At 40.5% G+C, this 24,687-nt stretch overlaps 1 protein-coding gene across 1 annotated transcript in view; it reads right to left on the bottom strand.

Moving 5' to 3' along the window:
- Positions 1 to 10,305: 10,305 nt before the first annotated feature.
- Positions 10,306 to 24,687, bottom strand: part of KCNJ6 (potassium inwardly rectifying channel subfamily J member 6) — a 75,289-nt gene continuing 60,907 nt past the window's right edge. Inside the window, exon 2 of the mRNA XM_025871432.2 lies at positions 10,306 to 19,013. Within this exon, the coding sequence (XP_025727217.2) occupies positions 18,688 to 19,013 (326 nt within the window). The 3' untranslated portion in view covers positions 10,306 to 18,687. The remainder of the gene's footprint in view (positions 19,014 to 24,687) is intronic.

Raw genomic sequence — 24,687 nt, 5'->3', positions numbered from 1 at the left:
CACTTGGAACAATGAGTATACATGATCCACACCCCCATGGCCTCAACATTTGTTTTGCCACTTAGCAAATGCCTACTAAGCATGCATCTCCCAGGCACACGGAGACAAGAGGAGCCAAACAGACACAAGCTGGGCTCTCAGGGTCTTACAGTGCAGTGGACAGTCCCAAGAAATCCCCGTGTGTCCTCCAGAGAGGAAGGCCATTCAGAGTGGAGTCACTGCCCAGACATGGGGTAGCCGTGGAGTAGGGGTGGGCATACTGGGAGTTTGGTGAGAGAGAGAGAGCTTGGAGAGAGACCCAACCAGGCCTTGTGCAGCGACCCTGCTGAGGAAGTCACTGACACCCCATCAGCTAGTTTCCTCTAACGTTGGCCAGTGTTGAGCCCCTGCAGGCCTTCACTCCTTGGCTAATGTTCTGCTGCCCCCTCCTGGCTGGATCCTAGTGACCCTGTCACACGGGTAATGATGGTTGGTGCTGGTTTCTTTCTTTCAACCTGAATGGATGAATATGCTGGATCATCTCAGAATGTTTGATATGTAACTGACAGTATAACTTCCAATTCAGTATTATAATTGAGTGATTATAATTGTAGCTTGCAATTATAGCAAGAAAATAGCAAATTGCCAAAATCTAATTTTGGACTAAATATTATAATCTCTGTGCCCCTGTTTTCTCAGTTGGAAAACGGGACTATTATTACCAATTATGCAGGGCTGTAAGGATTAAAGGTAATGTATACGGAATACCCTGAACCTATATGTTAATATGCTAATGAGTGGTTGTTGTTATTACTGTGGGTGTGCCCGTGATACAACCAGAGTCCAGAAAGAGGAACAGTCATCTGCTTGCCTTGAGTCTGTAAAAGTGGAAAAACAGTGTTTTTTTGTTTTGTTTTTTTTTTTTAAGACTAGCCTGGTGGGAAAAAAGCTGGAAATGAGATTTAAAATGTATTGATTGTGGCCTTCAGCAAGGCTTCTCTGTCTCAGTTTACCCACTCTGGTAGGGATAAGCATGGTTTGAGGAGCTGGTCTTCTCATTTTTTTGCCTTTGGGATTCCTTGATACTGGAATGCAGGGAAGAAGGGCCTGGTCTGCTAAAAGCATCCTTTGGGGATGGAAGTTAGCTCTGAAGTATTCTTTCTAGGGATGAATTCAGGATTTTGAGAACATGAAGCATGAAGTTGTGATTTAGGAAAATTATAACCCTAACAATTGTTGAGAAGACCCAAGATAATATATTTCTTTATAAGAGAAGAAAGATCATATTGTTTGAGCAAAACTTGTGAAAGGATGTATGCATTGTGCTGGCTAAAGAAAGCCTAAAGTGACATTCAGGAAAGCATTAGCTGTGAGAGAAGCTGGATGTTCAGAATCCCCCCTCTACTGTGCTCTTCTGAGTCCTCTTGGTTACAATGTCCATCCCTCCTGATGGGCCCTGCCCAAGTGATGAGTGTGGAAGCACTTGCCTTTCTGTGGGGTATATACTGATCTTAGGCGGCTGAATTGTAGCCTACTGGTTTTAAATGGGTCACAGTAATGAATAATGATAAGACAAGAGGACTTCTTTACCAAATGTAAATTAATGAATTTCGTAGAAATCACTCATAAGGCTGTGCTGAGATGTGAGCAGTATAACATGTTTTGTCAAGATGTCAGATGATGTGATTTGGTAGAAGAAACCACTTGACCATAGATGGAAGGAAGTACCAGATTTTTCCAGCTAGGGAAGAGAGAGATTTTCAAACTATAATGCAACTGTTAACCAATAATAGGTGTTTCAGTGGCTGCTGTGGCCACTCGAATGGCAAACTATGAATGTCTTACTCTTTCTCTTCCTCCATTTACCCTCCCATCTGCTCATCCATCTGTCTGTCCATTCATCCACCCACTCACCCGTCCATCCATCCACCTGCCCACCCATCTTCTTATCCGTTCACCCATCCACCCACTCATCTACTACTCACATGCTCATCCATCCACTCACCTGCTCATCCATCCATCCATCCATCCATCCGTCCATCCATCCATCCATCCAACAAATAAGCACTGAGAACCAACTAAGTGCTAAGCCTTGTGGAAAGTGTCAGGGACAAAGATGAGTGAAATAATTTTTGGCTATGAGGAGTTTGTTGTCTACTGAGTAAGACAGACAGGAAGAGTTAAAACACAGTGCAGGGTTAGTTTGAGTTCTGAAGACCTGGCTTCAGAAGCCAGCTGGAATCAAAAGGAGTTAGGGAAAGAAGTCCGACTCCCCTGGTGGCTCTGGATTCACATTCCATGAAGAAGGAACAATGTTTTCAGAGTCTAGGTGGCCTGGGAAGGTGCGTCCTGTCAGAGGAACACAGACATTTAATAAGGAGTGTAATGAGGTGGGATATTGAACCTGAGAGGGTCCTGGGGCCCAGAACCTACCATTCCTTATAGGTCCAGCCAAGAAGTTTGGACATAATGCAGCACAGTGGTGATTATTAACCTGTGCTCCAAGGACAGGGGCCCTGGGGCACTTGGGCTTGAGGTGCAGGCTTCTGAACCTCTACTCCTGCTGTATCAGGGCAACTTTGCTTTTGTCTGATTTAAATATTGAGCTTCTGCTTGAGAGTTCCTTCAGAGGAAAGTTTTTGCAGCTTAGTTTGAAACCCACTGGAGTGGATGATGGGGCTCCAGGTATGGCTTTAGTCAGGGAGTTGCTTTAGACAATGCCTCTGGGGTAATGTGGAGGGTGGTTCCAGAGGAGTCAGCAAGAAGCAGAGATGGGGGCTCTTCCTTTGGTGCCTGAAGGAATGGATGCATTTCCATGGGTTTCTGCTGGGCATAATGAGTGCTAAGTGGGACAGATGCATAAAGGGCTAGAGGGATGCAGATAATGGATTAGTAACTCTATCAGACACAACAGTGATACCGGGCAGGGATCCCATTAGGAAAAGTGGGATGAAGTGGTGATGGTGTCCTGTCTTGTCTCAACATCTGGCAGCCTCTGAGAAAGGATGTAACCTGGGTCTATTTTTAGGTTACTTCTTTTGTTCGTGTTATAGTGTTCAGTGGTCAGCATGACTCAGAGGCTTCCTTTATGCCTCCCTGGGGAGGGCTGGCTGGCCATGCTACCAGGTTTCTCCTGGGTGAGGAGCCGGAGCTGAGGTGCTGGGGTCAGGCAAAGCCAACACCATGCAAAATGGTTGACTGAGAACATGAAAACTCTTTTAGGAATGTTTATTTAGTTTAACATTGGACTTTATCATGTATTGTTAAACCCCTCTGACCAAGACATTTTGGCTGTGGCAAGTGTCAGGATGAGCTGCCCTGAAAGTTCATAGGTCCCTTTCATTATTTAAAGTTCCACGAGGTGCAAATGGCAAATGGGTATGGGTATAAGATGGGTCTTGCTTGGGTGGGCAGGTGTGGGAAGGAGCAGAGCTGACTCATTGCTGGGATCTGGCCACAGGCAGAGCCTGGGGAGAGGTGGAGGTGGGGAGGAAGAGAGAGAGGGAAAAGAAGAGAGAGGGGAGGAGAGAGTGAGAGGAGATCATTTCAAACCTGTGATGCTCGACAACTTCAACATCCTGACTGGTGCTGTGGCAGGATACGTTGCTTCGAAAACAATTTATATTCCCACCTATAGAAAAGGCTGACTCTTTGGACACACACACACACACACACACACAGAAGAAGAAACCAAGGCCATATCAAATTTTTTTTTTATTGTTCCAGTCAAAAAAAAAGAGGAACACCTCAGTATGTAAACAGTTTCCCTAACACAGCGAGTTCTTAAAGATATATTTTTTATTCTAAAAAATTTGGCATTGTAGTGATATCTCAATACATAATTTGTGCTTTCGCATGTAGCATGCTTTCGTCTCATTGTCCGTGCACAGATGTACTTGGAGTTGAGTAAAGGGAGTTACAAAAAGACCAAAAGGTGGGTCAGGAGCCAAACCGGTACTTGAGCCCTTCCTGGCTTTCCTTTCCAAAAAGCATGGTGGGAAGGTTGACAACACTGACTTCGGAAGCAAATCTTAGTGACTCATCACAAGGAAAAGTCAGAAGCCTTGGTAGAATTTTTTGAAAGATGCATTTCCTTATTTTCTTTCTGTTCATCTTTAAAGGATCATCTAAAGGTTTTGCCTGAATAAAACTTTATCTTGTGCCTGTGTTGTTTAATATCTATAATTCTCTCCTATAATAACCCTTGTTTTATGATTTTGCTGGACATGTAGTTTACTACTAATTGCTGTTGAAATTCCACCAATGATTTATTCTGTTTTTCACAGATTCACTGAATCATTTCAAAGTGCTTGACAGTTTTGTTAAGGACGTTTTTGCCTTTTTTCCAGTGAACGTTATTATTTAGGGACAACTCAATCCTGGAGATTTATGAACTTCTTAAGTGCTATGGTGGGCTTATTAATAAATGCTGCCTTACTATTCCTACCTTAGTCTGCCTTCCTTAGCCTGAAACCCCAAGTCTTCTACAATTTAGCACCAGTTTTCAAAATGAATATTTTATCAAATCCTACAGTAAGCCATCCCATACCATCTAGGCTGGCCTAGGCACCACCCCCCAGTCTTGCTTTGTGCATGTCGATCTTTGGACTCTCTCCCATGCTGGTTCCTCACACTGAAAGGAATATTCCCTCCTGGGTCTGTATCTTCCAAATCCCACCCAATCTCCAGGAATGTCAGGACAAATGTCCCTCTCTTCCCCGTGAAACCATTTCTGATTACTTACACAGAAGCTGATCTGCTTTCTTTAAATTTCAGAACAGTTGTTGTACCTTCCCTATTAGGTTGTCTTATTTTTAAAACTAGAGTAAGTTAATATTTCTCTTTATGCCTCAGTTTATTTATAAAGTGGGAGTCAACATTTGGTCACAGGGCTTTTGCGTAGTCCAATTCACTCAGCACAGTGTGGTCACATGGTAAGAGCTGGTTGCCATGAAGTTGTAGGCTTGTTGAAGGCAGAGGAGTATGTCATTATTTCTTGGTCTTTACAGCAACCTGCTTAGGACATTGCCCACTATACTACAAGTGTTCATGGGTCAATACTCAGTCAAGTAATTGTCAACTTAGAACAATAAAATATGGGACATCCACTAGCTTTCAGAATATTTTGAGTGGAGGTCTGTCCTTGTCTAATTTTAGTTGGCAGCTTAGATCCCTGAGAATGGAGATACGAGTATGTGCCTCCTCCCAGCATTAGTGAATTTCATGCACCTTGAAAACCAAATATTTTATTACTTTGTACAATGTGAGCATCTTATCAAAAACTCAAGTTCTTAAAACTCTGGGAACAATGTTGAAGGTCAAATATGTCTGTGCCTTATTTCTTTTTAGAAGAATTTTATTCTCTAGGAGTGGATACTGGAACTGGAACACCAACATGCAGCCTAAAGATCCCCAGCTTGATGAATTGCTTCTTAGAATGGCTAGGCTTTGTTTTGTTTAAATAATTACTAACAGTTCTGTGTGATGGTAAGAATGAGAACTTCCAGGTCAATAGAAACATGAATGTCTAAAAGACATGCAGCCCTAAAACCAGATTAAGGCTTATCCTCAGTTTCATAGATTCGGGATTAAAAAGATTACTGAAGTTTAGGTACTGCTTTGGACTTTTGAACTAGTGAACTTTCCAGAATAATTTTCTTTCTGTCTCAGGAAATGGCCCACAGAATGACTCATATTTTATTGGGCCTTCTTAAATATTTCAGGCCTTAGTATCATACTACTTTGTTAGGAAAGGCAAATACAATGAATTATCTTTCAATTAATAGTGGAAAAGTGTGATATGCCTGACATGAAACAGTTGAATTAAAATGTTATGGTTTAAGCTCTTTGCCTCCCTAATTATGTTCTACTTGATTTAGTATTAATTTTTTTTTTTGTCCTGGGGTCCTAGATACATACCTCAGGGAAGGTAAAGATGAATTCAGGTTAAAAGCAACTTACCAATAACCTGCTGGAGCTGATTGAACTATTCATGGACGAGCCAGCAAGATGTAGTCATGCACTTATTTTCTATCAAAGATGCAAACGTGTTTGGGGGCTTTAATCTACTGTAGAGGAGACTATAATGCTTGTCTAGTAACACTTCATTTTTCTAGAAGGCACCTAACTCATAACTTGTCTATTTGCTATTGGGTTTAGTGGTGGTAGAGGAGAGGGATGTGTTTGGTGAAGAGATCCTGGAGACAAGTATATGGATGGTGGTAAAATTTCATTGCTGCCAGCATAGGAATTAGTGAAACTATTAAAAACAACTAAGACTTAAAGCTAAACCATCTGGGGCTATCTAGTTTAGGGGTGGTATAGACTGGAACTGCTATTAGAATCATAGAAGCAGACACTGAGGGATTTAAATGCTTCTTGAAAATGACAAGAAAACTAACACCAGGTATTTTCTGAAGCTCACATGGAATGTTCACCAAGATAAACCACATTCTGGGCCATAAAACACACCTTAACAAACTTGAAATAATAGAAATCATATAATGTCTTCTCTAGTCCACAATGGAATTAAACTAGAAATCCAACAAAAAAATAGATGGAAAAATCTCAAAATATTCAGAGATTCAACAACACACTTCTAAATAACAGGTCAAAGAAGAAATCTTAAGATAATTAAAAAATTTTTTTGAACAAAATGAAAATAAAAATGCAATTTATCAAAATTTGTGGGATGCAGTGAAAGCAGTACTTAGAGGGATTGGGAAGGAAGAAATAAAATTATCTTTGTTTGCAGATGACAAGAATGTCCATGTAAAAAATCTGAAAGAATAACAAAAAACATCATAGCAAGGTTGCAGGATACAAAGTTAATATATAAAAAGTCAGTCACTTTCCTATATATCATCAATGAACAAATGGAATCAGAAATTACAAACACAGTACCATTTACATTAGCGTTCCCCCAAATAAAATACTTCGGTATAAATCTAACAAAATATGTATAAGATTTATATGAGGAAAATTACAAAACTCTGATGAAATATAACAAATGAACTAAATAAATGGAGAGATATTCCATATTCATGGATAGGAAGACTCAATATTGTCAAGACTCCATATTGTCAAGTTCTTCCCAAATTGATCTACAGATTCAATGCATTTCCAATCAAAATCCCAGAAAGTTAATTTGTGGCTATCAACAAACTGTTGTTAAAGTTTATATGAAGAGGCAAAAGACCCAGAGTAGCCAACACAATATTGAAGAAGAAGAACAAAATCAGAGGACTAGCATTATCCAACCTCAAGCCTTACTATAAAGCTAGAGTGATCAAGACAGTGTGATATTGGTGAAAGAATAAACAAGTAGATCAATGGAACAGAACAGAAGGCCCAGAAATAGAATCCTATAAGTGTAGTCAACTGATCTTTGGCAAAGGTGCAAAGGCAATACAGAGAAGCAAATATAGTCTTTTCAACAGATGGCTCTAGAAAAACTATATACATTAACCCCCCCCGCCCCGCCGCAAATCTGCACACAGACCTTAAACGCTTCACAAAAATTAACTCAAAATGATTTGGATGTAAAAATGCAAAACTATAAAACTCCTAGAAGATAATATATGAGAAAACCTAGATGATCTTGGGTATGGCAATGAATTTAAAAATACAACACCAAAGGCATGATCAACTCATGAAGGGAAGAATTAATAAGCTGGTGTTCATTAAAATTAAACATTTTTGCTCTACAAAAGATACTGTCAACAGAATGAGAAGACAAACTACAGATTGGGAGAAAATATTTGCAAAAGAAGGATCTGATAAAGGACTGTTATTCAAAATATTCAAAGAACTCTTAAACTCAACAATAAGAAAACAAACAGCCTGATTAAAAATGGGCGAAGACCCAAACAAGCACCTCACCTAAGAAGATGTACAGATGGTTAATAAGTGTATGAAAGATGCTCCATATCATGTCACCAGGGAAATGCAAATGAAAATGAGATGCCAGTGCACACCTATTAGAATGGCCAAAATCCAAAACACCAATAACACCAAATGCTGGCAAGGATGTGAGGCAACAGGAAACACTCATTCATTGTTGGTGGGAATGCAAAATGGTATAGCCACTTTGGAAGACAGTTTGGCAGTTTCTTACAACACTAAACATAGTTTTATCGTATGATCCAACAATTATGCTCCTTGGTGTTTACCCAAATGAACGGAAAACTTTATGTCTAACAAAACCTGCACACAAATGTTTATAGCAGCTTTATTCATCATTGCCAAAATTTAGAAGCAACCAACAGTATGTAAATGAATATATAAACCATGGTACATCCAGACAATAAAATATTATTCAGCCCTAAAAAATGAGCTATCAAGCTATGAAAAGGCATGGAGTACTCTTCAATGCATGCTACTAAGTGAAAGAAGCTAATCTAAAAGACTATATGCTGTATGATTCCAAGTTTGTGACATTGTGGAAAAGGCAAAACTCTAAAGACGGTAAAAAGATCAGTAGTTGTCAAGGGTTGGGGGGAGGGAGAGATAAATAGGCAGAGCACAGAGAATTTTTAGGTCAGTGAAACTATTTTGCATGATACTATATTGGTGGATATGTGTCATTATACATTATATATTTGTCAAAACTTATAGAATGTACAATACCAAGAGTGAAACCTAATGTAAACTATAGACTTTGGGTGATAATGATGAGTCAATGTCGGTTCACCAGTTGTAACAAGTGTACAACTCTGGTGCAGAATATTGATAATTGGGGATGTTGTGAATGTGTGGGGTCAGGGAGATGTATGAGAACTTTCTGTACTTTTCACTCAATTGTGCTATGAACCTAAAACTTTGCTAAAAAAAAAATAAAGGTTATTAGTTAAAAAAAAGACGAGAAAACTATTTTTGAGAAGTCCAATTATTTATCCAAGACCATATAACTCATCTGGGGATGGAACAGGATCAGAATCCTGTTCTCCTCAGACTGAATCTGAGTTTCCTACAAAATAATGAAAAAAAAAAAGGTTACTTTATGACCCCATTGCCTGTGAGTCCAGGGAAGCCTATGTTACATTTTAGAAAGAATACAACCGTGATGGTTGAGGGAGGGAATTATTGTTATTCTTAAGACTGGTTTTCTGGAAATTCACTTACATGGACTAGCCCATAACTGACTGGGGAGGTAAGTGTGTGTGTGTGTGTGTGTGTGTGTGTGTGTGTGTGTGTGTGTGTGACTGCATGTATACTTGTGTGTATGTATATGTGTGTGTATATGGGGAGAGAGGGTTGTTGCATTTGTTAAAATATTAGTTACAAAGGACTGGAAACACTACCACCATATCATGCAACATTCAGAGGAGCCTACCTTCTTTTGGAAAAGGAAAAAAAAATATGGAAGGTACAAGTAGAGGGGAACCATGGAATAACAAACCACATGTTTTGTTGATTTCTTTTGTAACAGAACTGGAAAATAAGATGGAAGAAAAGTCTTCCAGTGTGGTTGTTCGGGTCACGGAAAGTTCTCATTTATTCACTAATGCCCCCTATGGACATGGCCAGCTGACTGGACAAGCTGTAGACCAGGTAAGCTGATCTGGCGTGATTCGCATACTGTTGGCATGACTCAGAGATTTGAACACTACCATCCTCTCTCCAAAAGCAAGCCATCATCTTGAGCAAAATTTCCACATCCAAAATTTCCCTGAGGTTAGCATTTAGGGGGATTGATGCAGAGTTGTTCCTGATTAGCAGAGTTTACTCCTAGCTGGGTTCATAAGTCCAGACCGAATTTAACTCTGAAAGTTTCAGTGTTAAATTCTACTTAATCTTTCATGCCAATTTAAAGGAGTCTGTTCTCAGGTTCAAAGCCAGATGGATACGACAAGTTCATGGAGAAATAGTATTCTAGAGACTTTGCATCCTGGGGGCAAAAATGAACATTTGAAATCAGGTTTTCTAAAAAGAACTTCTTTTTTTTTTTTTCTAAAAGAATTTCTAAGTAAAAATTTTAAATTGCTTTTCTTTATACTTGGGCTTATTATTGAAACAGTGTTTAGGCAGAGCTTATTTAATGATTAATAAAATGGCAGCACTTCAGATTTCTGTTATACCAGATAATGTGAATTTAGTTTTGGAATCTCTCTCTCTCTCTTTTAAAGGCAAATGTGATTTGGGTGTGGGTGTGTATGTGGGATGGGAATGATGGCTTAAAGAACAGCTTTTTTAGGAGCAGTTTGGCCACCACGTGCATACTATCCTAGGAAGAAGGGATAGTAATATCCTACACCTGGCCACTGAATGAGTACCTGTTTGCCTGGGCATTGCCCCATATCTCCTAGGATTCCCTGAAGGCTGTCTGCAGGTGGACCAGCCTTTGGGAACTCCAGCTCTTGGGGTCTTTGCCAGTTCTTCTCAGAGACTCCATGGAAAGGTCTATGCTGATAGGCTGCAGGTTGCCATGGTAGCAGCCGTGCAGGCCTAGGTAACCAGGCACCACATGTGTGCTTGGTTTTTCCCCAAGGCACAGTCTGTACAGACAGTGGGGGAGGAAAGGCCACTTTACCAACATAGGCATATATTTAGGTCATCATTTCAGAATCCTGTACACATGTGGGAGTTCACTGTTGTTCCTGTATAACTCTCATTTTAGAAGCTGATCCACTGGGCTGAATAAGGATATTCAGGATAATCTTTGGCAAGCTGGATAGCCTAATTGCATGTTGAAAGGGACAAGAAGATTCCCCTGGAAAAGTCCAGCTGTCCCTTTGGCACAAGACCTCACTTTACACTGCTCAGTAATGGGCTGATGTCATCATGCCCAGCCATTACTCAGGAGCTCTCAAGGTGTATATGGGGGCAGAAATGAAAAATTCTACTTTTTTGGTCTCAGGTGGTCAGACTGTGAACATATTATGTGCTCAATTAAAATTGGTGGTGGACAATTAGGTGGTAAGAGATGGGACTAGCCTCAAAATGGGTTCTTGGCGGCCACTCAAGAATGGAATGGAAACTCAGAGGAAGGTGCCTGGAAAGATGACTTTTGGTGGTGAGCCAAGGGAGGGATTCAGAAAGAGGAGCTGGGTAGAATGCTTGGATGATGACCTGTGGTAACGTGATAGCCCTGTGGGCACCTGGGGACAACATAAGTTGTGTCTCCAAGTGTGGCAATCCAGGGGAGTTCCTTGCAAATAAAGAGGAGACTCTTGACAATGATGTCCTTGTTTGTTGGTTCCTGTTAGAGGAAAGAGAGGGTATGTGAAATTTCTTGGCCAGGGCAACATATGAATTGGTCCAGGGGTAGGTTTGAACAAATCAGACCCACTTGAAAAAAGGAACAGGGTCAGACCATCTAGGTTGATGGTTGGGATTGCCTGATGAACCAGTTGAGTTTGTGCTCACAGCATCATGATATTAAAAAGTGAGAATTTCCAGAGGTTGAAGAACTAGATATGTAAAGGGAAAAAAAATCATCCAGGTAATCACCTGGGAAAATGAGAACTTTCTTTGGACTTCCTTACACTTACTCCATTTACACAGTAGTATTGTTTGGTTTTGACTTATGAATAGGAGGGGCACCCCTCTGCACAGGGGATTCAGAAAGTCTTACTTCAGTTCTCCTAGGGAGAGTTGTCACCCCTGATCCAGGTATGTGTTCTGTAGGGTCAAGAATGCTAGCCAAGATAAGCTCAAAAGACACAGAGTCCCTTTTGTCTTCTGGGGGAGGGTGTCATTGTCTATATGAGCAGGAACCAGACCTGGAGGGAGAGGCTCATCCAGAAAGCCTGCCGCAGGTTGGCATGGCCAAACTGAACCAAGGGAAGGTTGCTCACATCCACTCCCATTTGCAATAATGCTGAGAGATGATGCCAGAATGGCACCAACTGGATCTAAGAACAGTGTTCCATCTCCTTCTCTAAGAGTAGTGGCCATGGAGCCAGAGGTTCTGATCATGCACAGCGGATGGAAGCTCACCTCTCTGTGCTCTAGTCAGTCCAGTTCTGTAGCTGTGTTTAGTGCTGATGACCCAACATTGACATACTCCATAAGGCATTCAGCCTGGGCTGGGTTTTAGTAGCCAAAGAGATCTGAGCTTGGGCTCCCAGGACTTCTTGCTCCTTTGGATGGATATTTTATGATTTCTATCAGAATTTTAGAAATAATGATGCATTACATGTTTATTTCACTAGTGCCTGTTAGTAGTGGATATTTACATTGCCTGAGAATAACAGCCCTTCATATTCTTATAAAGATTGGCTGGTTTATATCACAGTATTTATGATCAGTGTTAATACAATGGGTGCAGTCTTAATCTTGAAATGGTCAATTACCCTTTGATTGTAGAAACATTTCATTCTCTGAAATCAAGATCTATTGCCTATGTGGTCACAATTCTCTGGCTGACCACAGAGCACAGTAGGATTCATGACTAGGGGGTAGTATCTAAAATTAACTTTACAAAAGCCATTTTCATTGGTGATAAATCTCCATCACTTAATCATGCTGACCATCTCAATGAGCTATTTTTGCACGTCTCAAAGTATTTTGCCCTCGTTTCCTTCTTAGGACTTTCCTATTTGAATTAGATGGATGCATCAAGCTTTCTTTTACCAAGGCAATGAGGCCAAGTAAAAGTTTGACTCCTTTTACATTTAAGTTTTATGGTATAGAACTTTGAGATTTCTTTTTTTCTCACTTAGCTATTATGCTGTTCCATGCAATTGCAGGGTCATGAGCTTTTTGCATCATCTATATTGCGGATATTATAACTATTTAGATTTAGACACAGGATCAAATTTATCTCAGTTTCCATCATTTATCTTTCAGCTGTGCATCACAATGATTTGTGACAAAAATTTTTCTCCCACCTAATTTCCAGGAAAGCACTCAAGAGAACCTGATATGTATATTTTTCCAATAGAACTAAAGAGATAAAGAATCTCACTTGTCTGACTTATGTCTGGCGTTGGAAATGCTTTCTTAGAACACAAGTGAGTTCAGCTTAGTGATAGTAAAGAATGTCTCAAAACTCCGTTGTCTGGATTTCTTGGATTCAATATTTCTGTAATTACCAATCTTTATCTCATGCTTAAGATTCAGAAAGTGACAAACAATCTGGCAACACTTTACTACTCTGTTTCTCCCTGAGCTCTTTTCAAAGAACCTCTTGGTTTTCCAAGAGAAGTATCTAGTTCTTAATTCTCATGTTAAACTTCTGGCCAAGTTGCTGGAGAGAGCCAGAACTGGACAGAGCCAGAACTGGATAGCTGGATATGAGCAATCGGTTCATCTTTATCATGTTGATCAGTTGCAGGCTAGAGAGAACTAGCAGGAAGACCCAAGTACAGCTCCATAGTCCAAGCGGGCATAAGAGAGAAGACAAGTTAGGGAGGGCAAGCCGGATTGATATGTCGCAACCACTGCAAGTCCAGTTCACGCTGTTGGTCAGAGACATGTGTCCCAACTATCTACATATTTAAACACCTATAGGTTCCAGCGATGCAATGTTTCAGTCACTGGACTGGAGATTCACATTTCTTTTTTGTTCATTAAGAAGTTGTTTTACCTTATCACTTTCTGAGTTGGCTGCTCAGTCTTGGCTGGTTATTTATTTAGCGCTTCGGGAGAATGGTTACGGAAAGGAAGGACTCTTCCTTTGACAACTGACTATATGACTGTGTTATTTTTTCTTGGAAACAGATCTGTGAGTGACTGCAATGCATTTATATTGGAAAAAAATGTCATCATTCTAAGTTGTCCAGGAATCTCTTGGTAGCACAGTATAACATTTAGTAATTAGTAGTACTTAATACATGAACAGTACTTAATAGTACAGTATAGGGGTCGGCAAACTTTTCCTGTAAAGGGTCAGATAGTAATATTTCAGTCTTCTGGCCATATGGTCTCTGTCTTAAATACTCAACTCTGTTAGTGTAGTGTGAAAGCGGTCATAGGCAATACACAAATGAATGGGTGTGGCTGTATTCCAATAAAATTTTATTTATGGACACTGGAATTGGAATTTCATACAATTCTCACATGTCAGAAAATATCCTTTTGTCTTTTTCCCCCAACTTCTTAAAAATGTAAAAGTCATTCTTTGCTCACAAGTGGTGCAAAAACAGGCAGTGGGCCGGAGTCTGTGAGTAGATTCGGTTTGCTGACACTTTCTGTAGTAAATAGAGACCATGGCTTAAGACTTGGCCCCTGGATTTGAGACTGGGATCTATTATTACTAGACTTGTAACCTTGGGGAAGTTACTCAGTTTGCCCAAACCCCCTAGTTTTCTTTTTATATTATAACACTCAAGCTCTCATGGTGGATTGGAATTAAATGACATAATTTATGCAAGTGCTCTGAATGTTCCCAAATACAGCACAATGTAGACAACTTAGGAATATTGTTTTGTTAATGTATTATGTATTGATATTGTGCTTTGTCAAAATCTCTTTGTAGCCTTACAGAGCTTTTGACTTCTAGATGACACTGTATCAGAAATTCTCCGAGACATCAAGGGCAGAAATATTAGGAAGAGTTGTGTTTTACTCCATTTTAAATGAAAGGATTACATTTTCTTAAACAGGTTGACCATAAAGTCTAGAAACAGGATTATATGATTTTACTATATTGTAATACAATATCAATGAATCATCTATTATGTATATACTGACTATATTTTTCAACGTTATAGCCATCCATTGAAAGGAAATCATAGAGGATACTGTTTCCCACTTATGTAGGGTGTTTAATTTCCAACTACCCTTTTGACTTTTCTGAGTCACATAGAGTATTACCCAAGTCAAGGAAAGAAAGACTGAAAACTAGTCAGACTATTGGCAAACTATCTTGGAAATGACTATGAATATTTTGATTCTTTTTATCTTGAATTACTCAGCTAATGAAATGATTTCACATTCTTTGGGTGAATTCAAGTAGTTTTCTAATGGCATTTTTATAATTTCTCTCTCCACCAGCTCCTGCCTTTCTGAACAGTTTCTGAACATCCCAAAGATATTGGCCTAAATCTAAATTAAAAAGCAAAGGGGAAAAAGTAAGAAACCTGAAATGTAAGAAAATGTAGGGAGGGAAAGCATAAGGATGTTGCTCTGGAGACTTCAAAATTTAGGCTTTTGAATGAAGTCATAAATAATTTTTTAATCCAAGTACAATGAGAAATGGACATTTCAGAGCCCTAATTTGGTTAAACCTGCAAGAGAAAATTGTGCTTAAGAACTTTGTTGACATTTTTAGAGACAATAGCTGGATTTTTGTTAGGGAACATAGATATTGAACTAAGTCAATGGACCTGGCTCTGGGGAACTAGAGATAGCACAAAATAGAGAGACAGACAGAGGAAGGGAGTGGGGGAAGAGGGAGTTCCTTCTCATGGACATGGAGTGGCTATCTGTTGGATCAATAGGCTGGAATGCCATGTTATGAGGGAGTGGATAAGCAATGACCTGGCATTACAGTGATTAGAAATACATTAATTTAAAAGAGTATCATTTGCCCAGGGGACAGCCAAAAACATAAACAGTTTTATTAGTTACATAAAGTTGACTTATAAACAAATAGGTTTTCCAGTTGGAAAGCATATTGGGGTGAGTGGAAGTGAGAATCTAAGGGTCTCAGCGGCCTTTGGGGAGGTCATGCTTCCAGCTGAGTCTGCCCTTTTCTCCAGATTGGGGTCAACTGTGGCAAACTGTAACCCGTTGGTTCAAAATTCTTATCTGGCTATCAGATCCCACCATGCTTTTATGGAAAGTGACTCAAACACACCAAACTAACAGACCAAAATATCAAGTTGAGGGTGATCCTCATTAGTTATGGGTATTGTTGCATTAAAATAGGCTTATTTATTTTCATAGCACTTGATTTCCTAACAAAGTGACTGTGTGAATGGGGACTAGATATGATGGAATAGAATGAGTAGAAATTGTGGGCTCATCTTTGTTGTACAGTCTTAATGAAAAACATCATTCAATTCTTGCTGCTTAGAAAATTCAGTCTTAATGAGCTTCTTCCAATTCCAAATTTTAACAGTTGACACAAAATACACTGTTAAACTGTGTTATCAATAACTGTAGAAAAATAGACATGTTTGATAGGGACATTCTAGTAAAAGGTTCTTCTGGAGCATCCTTGTTTAAAGATTCAGAGGCTCACATTACAAAAACGAGATTTGGTTCATGTTCTGTCTCCAACTACATTGACACCAAAGACAATGAGAAATAGGGAGAGACCTCACCCCCGGGTGCCCTGGCACAGATAGAGACCTAACATGTGTGCATGACCAAAGGGTTGTCAAGGCTCTTTGTTCAGTTGTGCTAGAGGGCCCTGAACTGCTCTTCCAACCAGACAACAGGATGTGTGTTGTCCTTTGAGCCTTAGTATGGATTAAAAAAGGCCCACTGAGTCATCAAGAGCTAAATTAGCAGACTTTTTGCAGCCCATGCTTCATCTTTCTTTGTGCTACCATGCCTTGCCCTGCAACCCTGGGGATGCTGCAGGGTTAGCGCCCCCAAGTCAAGGGCGCCTTTCATAAGGCTACAGCGAGGTAAGGCCACAGTACCTCCCCACAGCCTGGCAGGAAGTGTATGGGGCTCTCTCCTTCTCCTCGACTACAACCTCCTCCTTGGATTTTGTGGAATGAATAAATGATTCAACAGATATTCAATGCAAAACATGAGATGTTGGCAAACAGGAAAGGGCTATGGCCAACAGTTTTGTTTCCAGTTAAGTCCAAGTGCCAAGAAGCAGGTATCCTGATGCTAGGTCTCAGAGATGGGAGGAGACCCCCGTGTTAAACTGAGAAGCCACATTCCTTATCTCTGGGACATGCTTTTTAGTAGACAAGGTCCCCAAACTACAGCGAAGGCCTGTGCAATCTGGTCAGGGAAGTCAAGGGCAACAGGGAGTGAGTGATAGCTAGTTTGAGTTCTTTGACCTCCATGGCACAAAGCCTCAAACTGAGCACAGCCATAGGAGCTGAAAAGGAACTTGAGTTCGGTCAATGAATATTTATGATGGGCGACTGTTGTAGGGAACAAATAGTTTAAAATTGTGAAATTAATGTGAAAGATCTGTTACAGTGCAAAATTTCCACCTGCCCTTGAGATTTTGTCTGACATTCTCTTCCATTTATCTTTTTATTTGAATTTTTTTCATCTTGAATTTAGAGTTTTAGTACAAAATGCCTTCCTTCTCTTTCTCTTAATCTCTCTCCATTTATCTTTGCAGATTAAAATGAATTAAGGCTGTAGTTTTTTGCTCGTTTTCTTCTGATTGGGAGACACTTTGGATTTGATTTCCCACCTGTGGCACTCTCTAGAAAGATTTCATAGTCACCTAGATTGTTGATCTAATCTCTGACTATTGAACTCTCATCATTTCATAATAATAAAAGAATACGAATAATAATAAATACAAATGCGAGAAATGCTGATGGATAAGCTGGTGGGGACAGGAAGAGAGTCAGATGGAGTCAAAGTGTGTTAGGTGAATGATGACAATATATGTCTCCTACTACGTGCCTTCATCAATGTCATGGCTTTAGACTGAAACGATCTTCTGCTAAATTACCATGTCTCATTTTTTAAGTCTGTAGTTTCTTACGATTACAGAGTGGAACAGCTGGAGAATCCATGGTTTTGTAGAAGAAGAGTTTCCCAAACTCTTGTACTACAAAGGGTGACAGCTCATGTGAAAAGCATAAACACATCATTGGTGACATGCCAGATAGTGTCCTTCCCCTGGAATATTCCCCCAAGCTAGTCAGTGAGGCTTCTGTTACTAAAAAAAGAGACCTCAGTTTTGTAAACATTTCGTAGTATATCAGCATATTGGTGGTGGGTTTTGCCATGTACTAGACCTCCTAACTTCCCCCAGACCTATGGCTTCTTAGATTCAATGAAAAGATCAGCAAGGTAACAGTGGGGTACCCAAACACTACCAGTTTGGGATATGGAACAAAGGCCATGCACTAAGGGCCAGTGGTCAATGGGACCAAAGAAATTAAGAAAGCAAAGACATCAGAACAGAAATACCTACTGTACATTGGGAATCTTTTTTTTTTTTGCATCTTATTTCTAAAGTTATATATCTAAACCTACACTAATTATACATTTATGTACATTATTTAGAAGTTCTGTTCTATAGTACTTTTGTACATGCTGGGTTTTATTACTAACTGCAAAAAGAAAGTAATTACATAAGGCATATATATGTACAGTGTTTTGTCTTTACCTGACCTGGGTCCTAGAACTGCAATGCCTGTATGGGGCAAGCACCTCACCCTGTAGATGAAATTTATTTGAATCTATAAAATTGAGGGTTATATGCTATGTCTCACTGCATGAATAAATAGGCACCAGAGACCTAACTTGTCATATCCCAGGTAAAATCTTTGACACACTCTTTGAGTGATCTGGTATTGTACAAGACATGCAGGTAAGCAGCTTAAATCCCTAGGAGTTGGATGTGTGGTATTTAGGAAAGAGAGCAAGCTTGGGCCACAAATGAGGGCACGTTGCACCTTAACCAAATCCGTGTCTACCTTGTCAATCTGAGTAACTGAGAGAGGGCAGGTAGATATTTTACACCTTGAAGATTTGTTTTCTGGTAATGTCAAAATTAAATATAAATAAATAAACAACCAAGTAAGAGAGACAAAAAAGAAAGAGAATGAAAGACAAGAAAAGGTTGTGTGAGGGGAGAGGAGAAGGAGCTACCCAGCTAGGAGACTAAACTTTGGATTCGTTCTCTAGGTTTGCCACATCACCATTCCTTTCTGTTTGTTCCTCGAGGTTCTTTTCTTCTTCTTCAGTCTCCAGTTCTGCATGTTGGTTGAGTTTGCTGGACACAGACCAACTCAGGGGCAGCTCTGCCCTACTGGCTAGCTCAGCCAGCTCTTTGGCACTGAGAGATGGGGTGCTGGTCTCATAGGTCTCGTGGAAACTGTTGTAGTCGACCTCATAAAACCCGTCTTCCAGCGTCAGGACAGGTGTGAACCGGTAACCCCACAGGATCTCACTCGTGATGTAGGAGCTCCGAGCCTGGCATGTCATCCCTGCAGAGAAGGGAATGGATGGAGGCTTTATTATGTGTAAGTGCAGGCTTTCCGTCAGTGAGGGGACTCAGTGAGCTAGGTGTGGCTGCTGGGTATAGCTGGTCAGACTGTGCCCGGCACAGGGTGTTATTCATGTTGTAGACATACACTAACACACACAGGAGCATGTGGTGGAGCTTCCCGGCCTTTTGGGGGGCCTTCCAGGGGGCAACATGAGAGTTCTAGCTCATATTAAGCCACACTTGCCTGCAAGGCCATGCACACACACAGGAAAGCGTGTGGTGTGCACACTCATGTGGTTGTGCCTTATCCACTTTTTGCTCTAGGAGAAACTGGAGGCCATGACTCTGGTCTCCCATTGCTTTTAGAGGCTTTGCCTGAGTCCTACTCAGATTTGGCCATTCTGGCCACAGACTTAGGATGAAATTTGGTTTATGGAACTATGCCTAGGATGGCTTTAAGCTGAATGCCATGGATTACTGTTACTGTCCCACCACTATGCCATGCAGGCCACGACTGTGGCCCCCAAGTGAGGTTGGAAAGGATGCCCACCTGAGTTTGCACTTTCCCCAGGCTCAGTGGGGATAGTTATTTAGATGGTGCAATAATATAATACTTTAATGGCTTTCCCCCTTCTTCTTAAAAATAAGAAGTCGTTTTCTAATTTGCACAGAAATGCCATATGAGCTACTGGAGCCCAGGAGTCAGGAGCAGCTTTATTTTAATGTGAAATGACAGAATGAGGGAAACTCCACCCATGTCCTTAGAGAAGAAAACTAGGTAACTGGCTTGGCATAAAATCTGGGGAATGCATTGGTGCGCTGCTCAAAAGTCTCTCTTATGAAACTTCTCAGGATTTGGAAGCATCCATTGAGTAGTTCCTGCAGGGATGACTTCCCCATTAGCTAGGCCGGTCCAGAGCCTAGGGCCCACAATGCTTTCAAGGACCCATGAAAATTCTTCTAAAATCAAAAGAAAAAAAGATAAACTTTTAGGTAGAAAAAATGTTAATATAGTCATCTTTATACTAATTAGATTGTAAAATGTAATATAATTAAACCATTTTTGGGGTCCACAAAGGTAAAAGTACCTAAGACTCACAAAAGTCATACTGTGGCCCCTGTTCATTCATTCAAGAACACAGCCAGGCAGTCAGGATGTCATTCACTGGGAAAGCCAATAAGGTGTATCAGGCAACTGCTTTGTGCGGAATGCAGGTAGAGTGGGGAGAAGAAGACATATGTGGGCGTTTACACAGAGGAATTCAGAGATATGGAATGTTCTCAGAGCATTGCACTTGCTCCTTGTGACTAGAAGAAGAAACTGGGGTGCCAGGGGGGACGTAAGTGATTTACCCCATGCAGCTGTCAGGGCCAGAATCAGCACTGCCCTCACTCCAGTCCTGGGCTCTTCTTCTTCATCCCCAAACTAAGTATTACAGGACTTCTGGGTATTGAAAAGAAAAGAGCACTGCCTTGCTTTTATTTCTCAACCAGTGTTTCTCTTCTGAACTGCCGACTCTTTATCTGTGTTTGGGAGTGATGGGGGGTAGCAGGGACATGTGGGCTCAGAAAGGAATACATAGGAAGTCAAGGGGGAAAGGTGATAAAATAACTTTAGCAACTTTTTTTTTTTTATAAAGGAAGTACATGTTTATTGTGAAGTGATTAGAAAACAGAGATGGGCAAATAAAAAATCCACCTAGACCTTCAGTTTTGGTGATATAAATAATCAAATATAACCAGAAATAAAAAATAAAATTATTAAAATTAAAATCTAAATGGATATTTAACATCACATTAGAATTGGCTGAAGAGAGAATCAGAAACTTGGGATACTGGCATCAAGAAACAACACTGGATACAACCAAGAGGATGTTCAAGAGACAATACTGTTGTTTAAGCCCCTGTTGTGATACTTTGTTATGGCAGTCCTAGCAAACAAATACACTTACTGAATTCTACAGAGATAGCAAAATCTTTCCATAGCACCATTTTAGTGGGACTGTTTAATTTTTGTAATAAAAAGATGAATAAGCAAGATTTAAAGAAATGCTCATGGATGATTTTCCATGTTTTTAATTCATCTTGTGGTGTCCTAATTCATTTAAAAAGAGATAAAAAATAATATTAATGTATTTGTCCAACAGTACACTATTAAAAACACCTCCTAGTATAAGTTGATAATTTTCATTTTTTTCAGAAAGATTCCTGTCTTACCTATTGACGTGGGTTCCAGTCCATTCTTTAAAGATGTGATTTTCATTGAACTTGAAAAAGTAACAAAATAAAGCCAGCTGAGTTAACATCATAAGAAAAGCAGAGCTGCCAAGATTATATCCGTGTGTATGTATGTTGTGCTTGTTTTCCATATCAGGAAGATCATCACAGAGTCCCCCTGCAGTAGGTTTTTAGTGAGTAAATTTCTCTCTGGAAAAAGAGATGCTTCTTTTGGTGAAGAGCAAAACATGAGAAATCTTATGTCCGGTTCTGATCGCCCTCCACTCTCTAGGCATACTGGCTGTCTTACCATTTGCATTTGTATTTTTATGCCCGTGTTCATCTACTTGCCTTATCTTGAACAGCCTTCCTCCAGTGGGATCCTGCTCATCTTTGAAGAGCTAACTAATTTATCATCTCCTTTCTGGAGCACTCTGTGACTGACCAGTCCCAGCTGGAACTGTTGAGCCCAGGGTCCCCTAACACTCTCAGTGACACCTTATCCCATCATTTGATTTTTTTGAGAGAGGCAGAGGGAGAAGCAGGCTCCCAAGGAGCAGGGAGCCTGATGCGGGACCCGATCCCAGGACTCTGGGATCATGACCTGAGCTGAAGGCAGACGCTTAACCATCTGAGCCACCCAGGCGCCCTCCCATCATTTGAAATTACCTCTAAGTGTCTGTTTCCCTTGTTGAGTTGTGATCACGCTGGGGCTCATTGGTCTTGTTTATTTCCATGTTCCTAGCATTTACTACAGGGCTTCAACATTGTAGCTTCCCAGTAAATATTCGTTTTCAAGTGAAAAAAACTCAGCTTAGGGAAACTATAGAGAAGCAGCTTAATTAAAATTGTTGATTGGAAATGTTTGAGATGTATTATTAAATAGAAAGATGGCTTGTGAGTCCTTAAAAAGGAAAGTGGGAGGTTTCTGCTTCCAGCATTATGCCAGTCTGTCTATGAGGGACCCTCGGCTAAAATACAAACTAGGTGCTGGAAAATTACAAAGTCCATAATTTTAATCGAAAGTAATTTCAATTAAAAAAGTAAGGGATAGGACTTCGGGTTCTAGTGAAGATGGAGTAAATACAGCTTTTCTCTCCTGCTGATTACAAACGACTAACTCCTGTAGACATAACCTTCCACTGGAAGACTCTGGAAGATCTAATACTGGCAAGAAGATGGGGAGGGGTACCAAACATGAAGATTGACTTCTTAGGGGGTACATTTCTTGTTTTTCCATTTTCCTTTTTCATCACCTGGCTTTAACCTGAGAGTGGCCCCAGCACAGAACTGGGAAGCAGGGGCTGACAACAAAATCTTGGGAAGAAACCCCATTCTTCTGACCAGAGCGGTGGGACAAGGTGCCCTTCTGAGCCGGAGGATGAAAATGGGGAATCCCCGTCAGGTACCCCAGCCCCCAGTGCCGCCTCATTGGGAACTGCTTCACATGCAGCATGGTACAGGCCCCCAAATCCTGGAGAAAATCTTTCTGGCCAGAGGACTGGGAAAGGGGATTGTGGACAAAGAGTTTGTGGTAGTGTTTTTCTCGTTTCTCACTACTTTACTCTGAGAGTGACCTGAGTGTGTGCAACCACGCAGAGCACAAGTGGCTAGCATTCAGAGGGAAATCCTGTCTTTCTAGACAGGAGATGGAGAGTGGGGGTTTGCGAGCTGAAAAAAGGTAGGGAATCCTACAGAGGACAGAACTGGGGAAGAGAATTCTGTGCATGAGTTGATACAAGTCTTGAGCTTTGCATGCACAGGGCAGAAAACAAGAAGAAAAGATGAATTTTAGAAATTACCACGTGTTTCATAATATATGATCACATTTTAAACAACTTCCGTCAAAGAAGAAACCCTACTGAAATTCAGTAATACTTGGTACTGAATGATACTGAAATTCTAAATGTCATAATTATGGGATACATGGAAAGTGAGAAAAATGTATAGGTCCAAATTCTTATATTAGAAAAGGAGGAAGTCTGAAAATGAATGTGCAGAATCTCCAATTTAAAGTAGAAAAAGAACAACAGGGTATAGGGACGTTGAATCACTGTGTTGCACACCTGAAGCTAATGTAACATTGTGTGTCAGCTCTACTCAAAGAAAAAATTAAAAACAACAACAGGATGAACCCATGGGAAATAGGCAATAAAGATCAGTGCATAAATTAATAAAATATAAAACAAATGAAGAATAGAGAGGATCAATAAAGGCAAACATTGGTTTTTTGAAAAGTCTAAGAAATAGACACACCTCTAGTGAGATTGGTCCAAGTTACATCCCTGGGGAATCTGTCCTCACAGTCTCAAAAGAAATGAGAAGATGCTGAGTGGTGCAGATGTCACTGCAAGATGGCATGAGGCAAGGTGAGCGTAGGGGAGGAAGAGGTCTTCTGGAGTGTTCTAGGTCCAGGCATGCCTTTGACTTCATGCTTTGGAAGGCAAAGCTTGATTTTCATAGCAGTGTTGTCTGGTCTAAGTTATTTTCCCAAAGCCCAACACTGTGTGTGCATCTTTTTTTTTTTCTTTTAGATTTTATTTATTTGACAGAGAGAGCACAAGCAGAAGGAGAGAGAGGGAGAAGCAGGCTCCCCGCTGAGCAAGAAGCCCAATGTGGGACTCGATCCCAGGACCCTGGGATCATGACCCGGGTCGAAGGCAGCCACTTAACTGACTGAGCCACCTAGGCGTCCCCTATGTGTGCATCTTTAAAAATTATTTCATTTCATAATTTCTCCACTGAGAGCTTCTCTGTTTGGATCTCTGGTTAATCTTCTAAGAGTTTAACCTGCAGGGAACTGATTAGAAATTGTCCATCTTTTTGGTGGCCATTTCATTCCTTGAGTAAGACTGAAAGAGTAAGGAGTGGAGGGGAGGGAGCGCATGTTATTGGTGGTGGATGCAAAGCCCAGTCCATGTAGAAGCCAGGAAACCAAACGGGCACAGCTAAGGAATCTGTCATAGTGACTGAGCAAACATAGGGTCAGGCCCAGCAAGATGAGGATTTAACAGGCAAAGCCCTATTTTTAGATCCCCAGCAGCAAATTATGCGAAATATTTTGAGCAGAATACCAATATGATGAAAATCATCCTCAAGGGAGAGCCCCCTGCATAAAGCCAGAGGTATTAACTCTGTGTAAACAGATAATGCATCAAAACTGCTTGGAGAACATGATTCCAGTAAAATAAGATGGATATAAGCCACCATCACCATCTTTGAATACTGTAAAATTAATCAATCTAGACTGTAATACTCAGAAACAAAGAATTGACTGTACTTTGCCTTTTTATTTCAGATACTGGCTAAATGATGGGATGTTTCTCTTTATTCCTTGCTATTCTCAGTAAGAACTGCACTGAATTAGCACAGTAATAAAGAGTTCTGCACTTATGTTTATAAGTGTTTGTGTGGGAGAAGAATATTGGTGATTTACCAAGCCCACTGTCAGAAAG

The sequence above is a fragment of the Callorhinus ursinus genome, unplaced genomic scaffold (assembly GCF_003265705.2).
Source record: "Callorhinus ursinus isolate GAN/ISIS: 27379988/994484 unplaced genomic scaffold, GSC_fseal_2.0 scaffold1, whole genome shotgun sequence".
Taxonomy (NCBI): Eukaryota; Metazoa; Chordata; class Mammalia; order Carnivora; family Otariidae; genus Callorhinus; species Callorhinus ursinus.
Note: the sequence above shows the minus strand (reverse complement) of the source record. Positions and strands in the feature narration are given on the sequence as shown.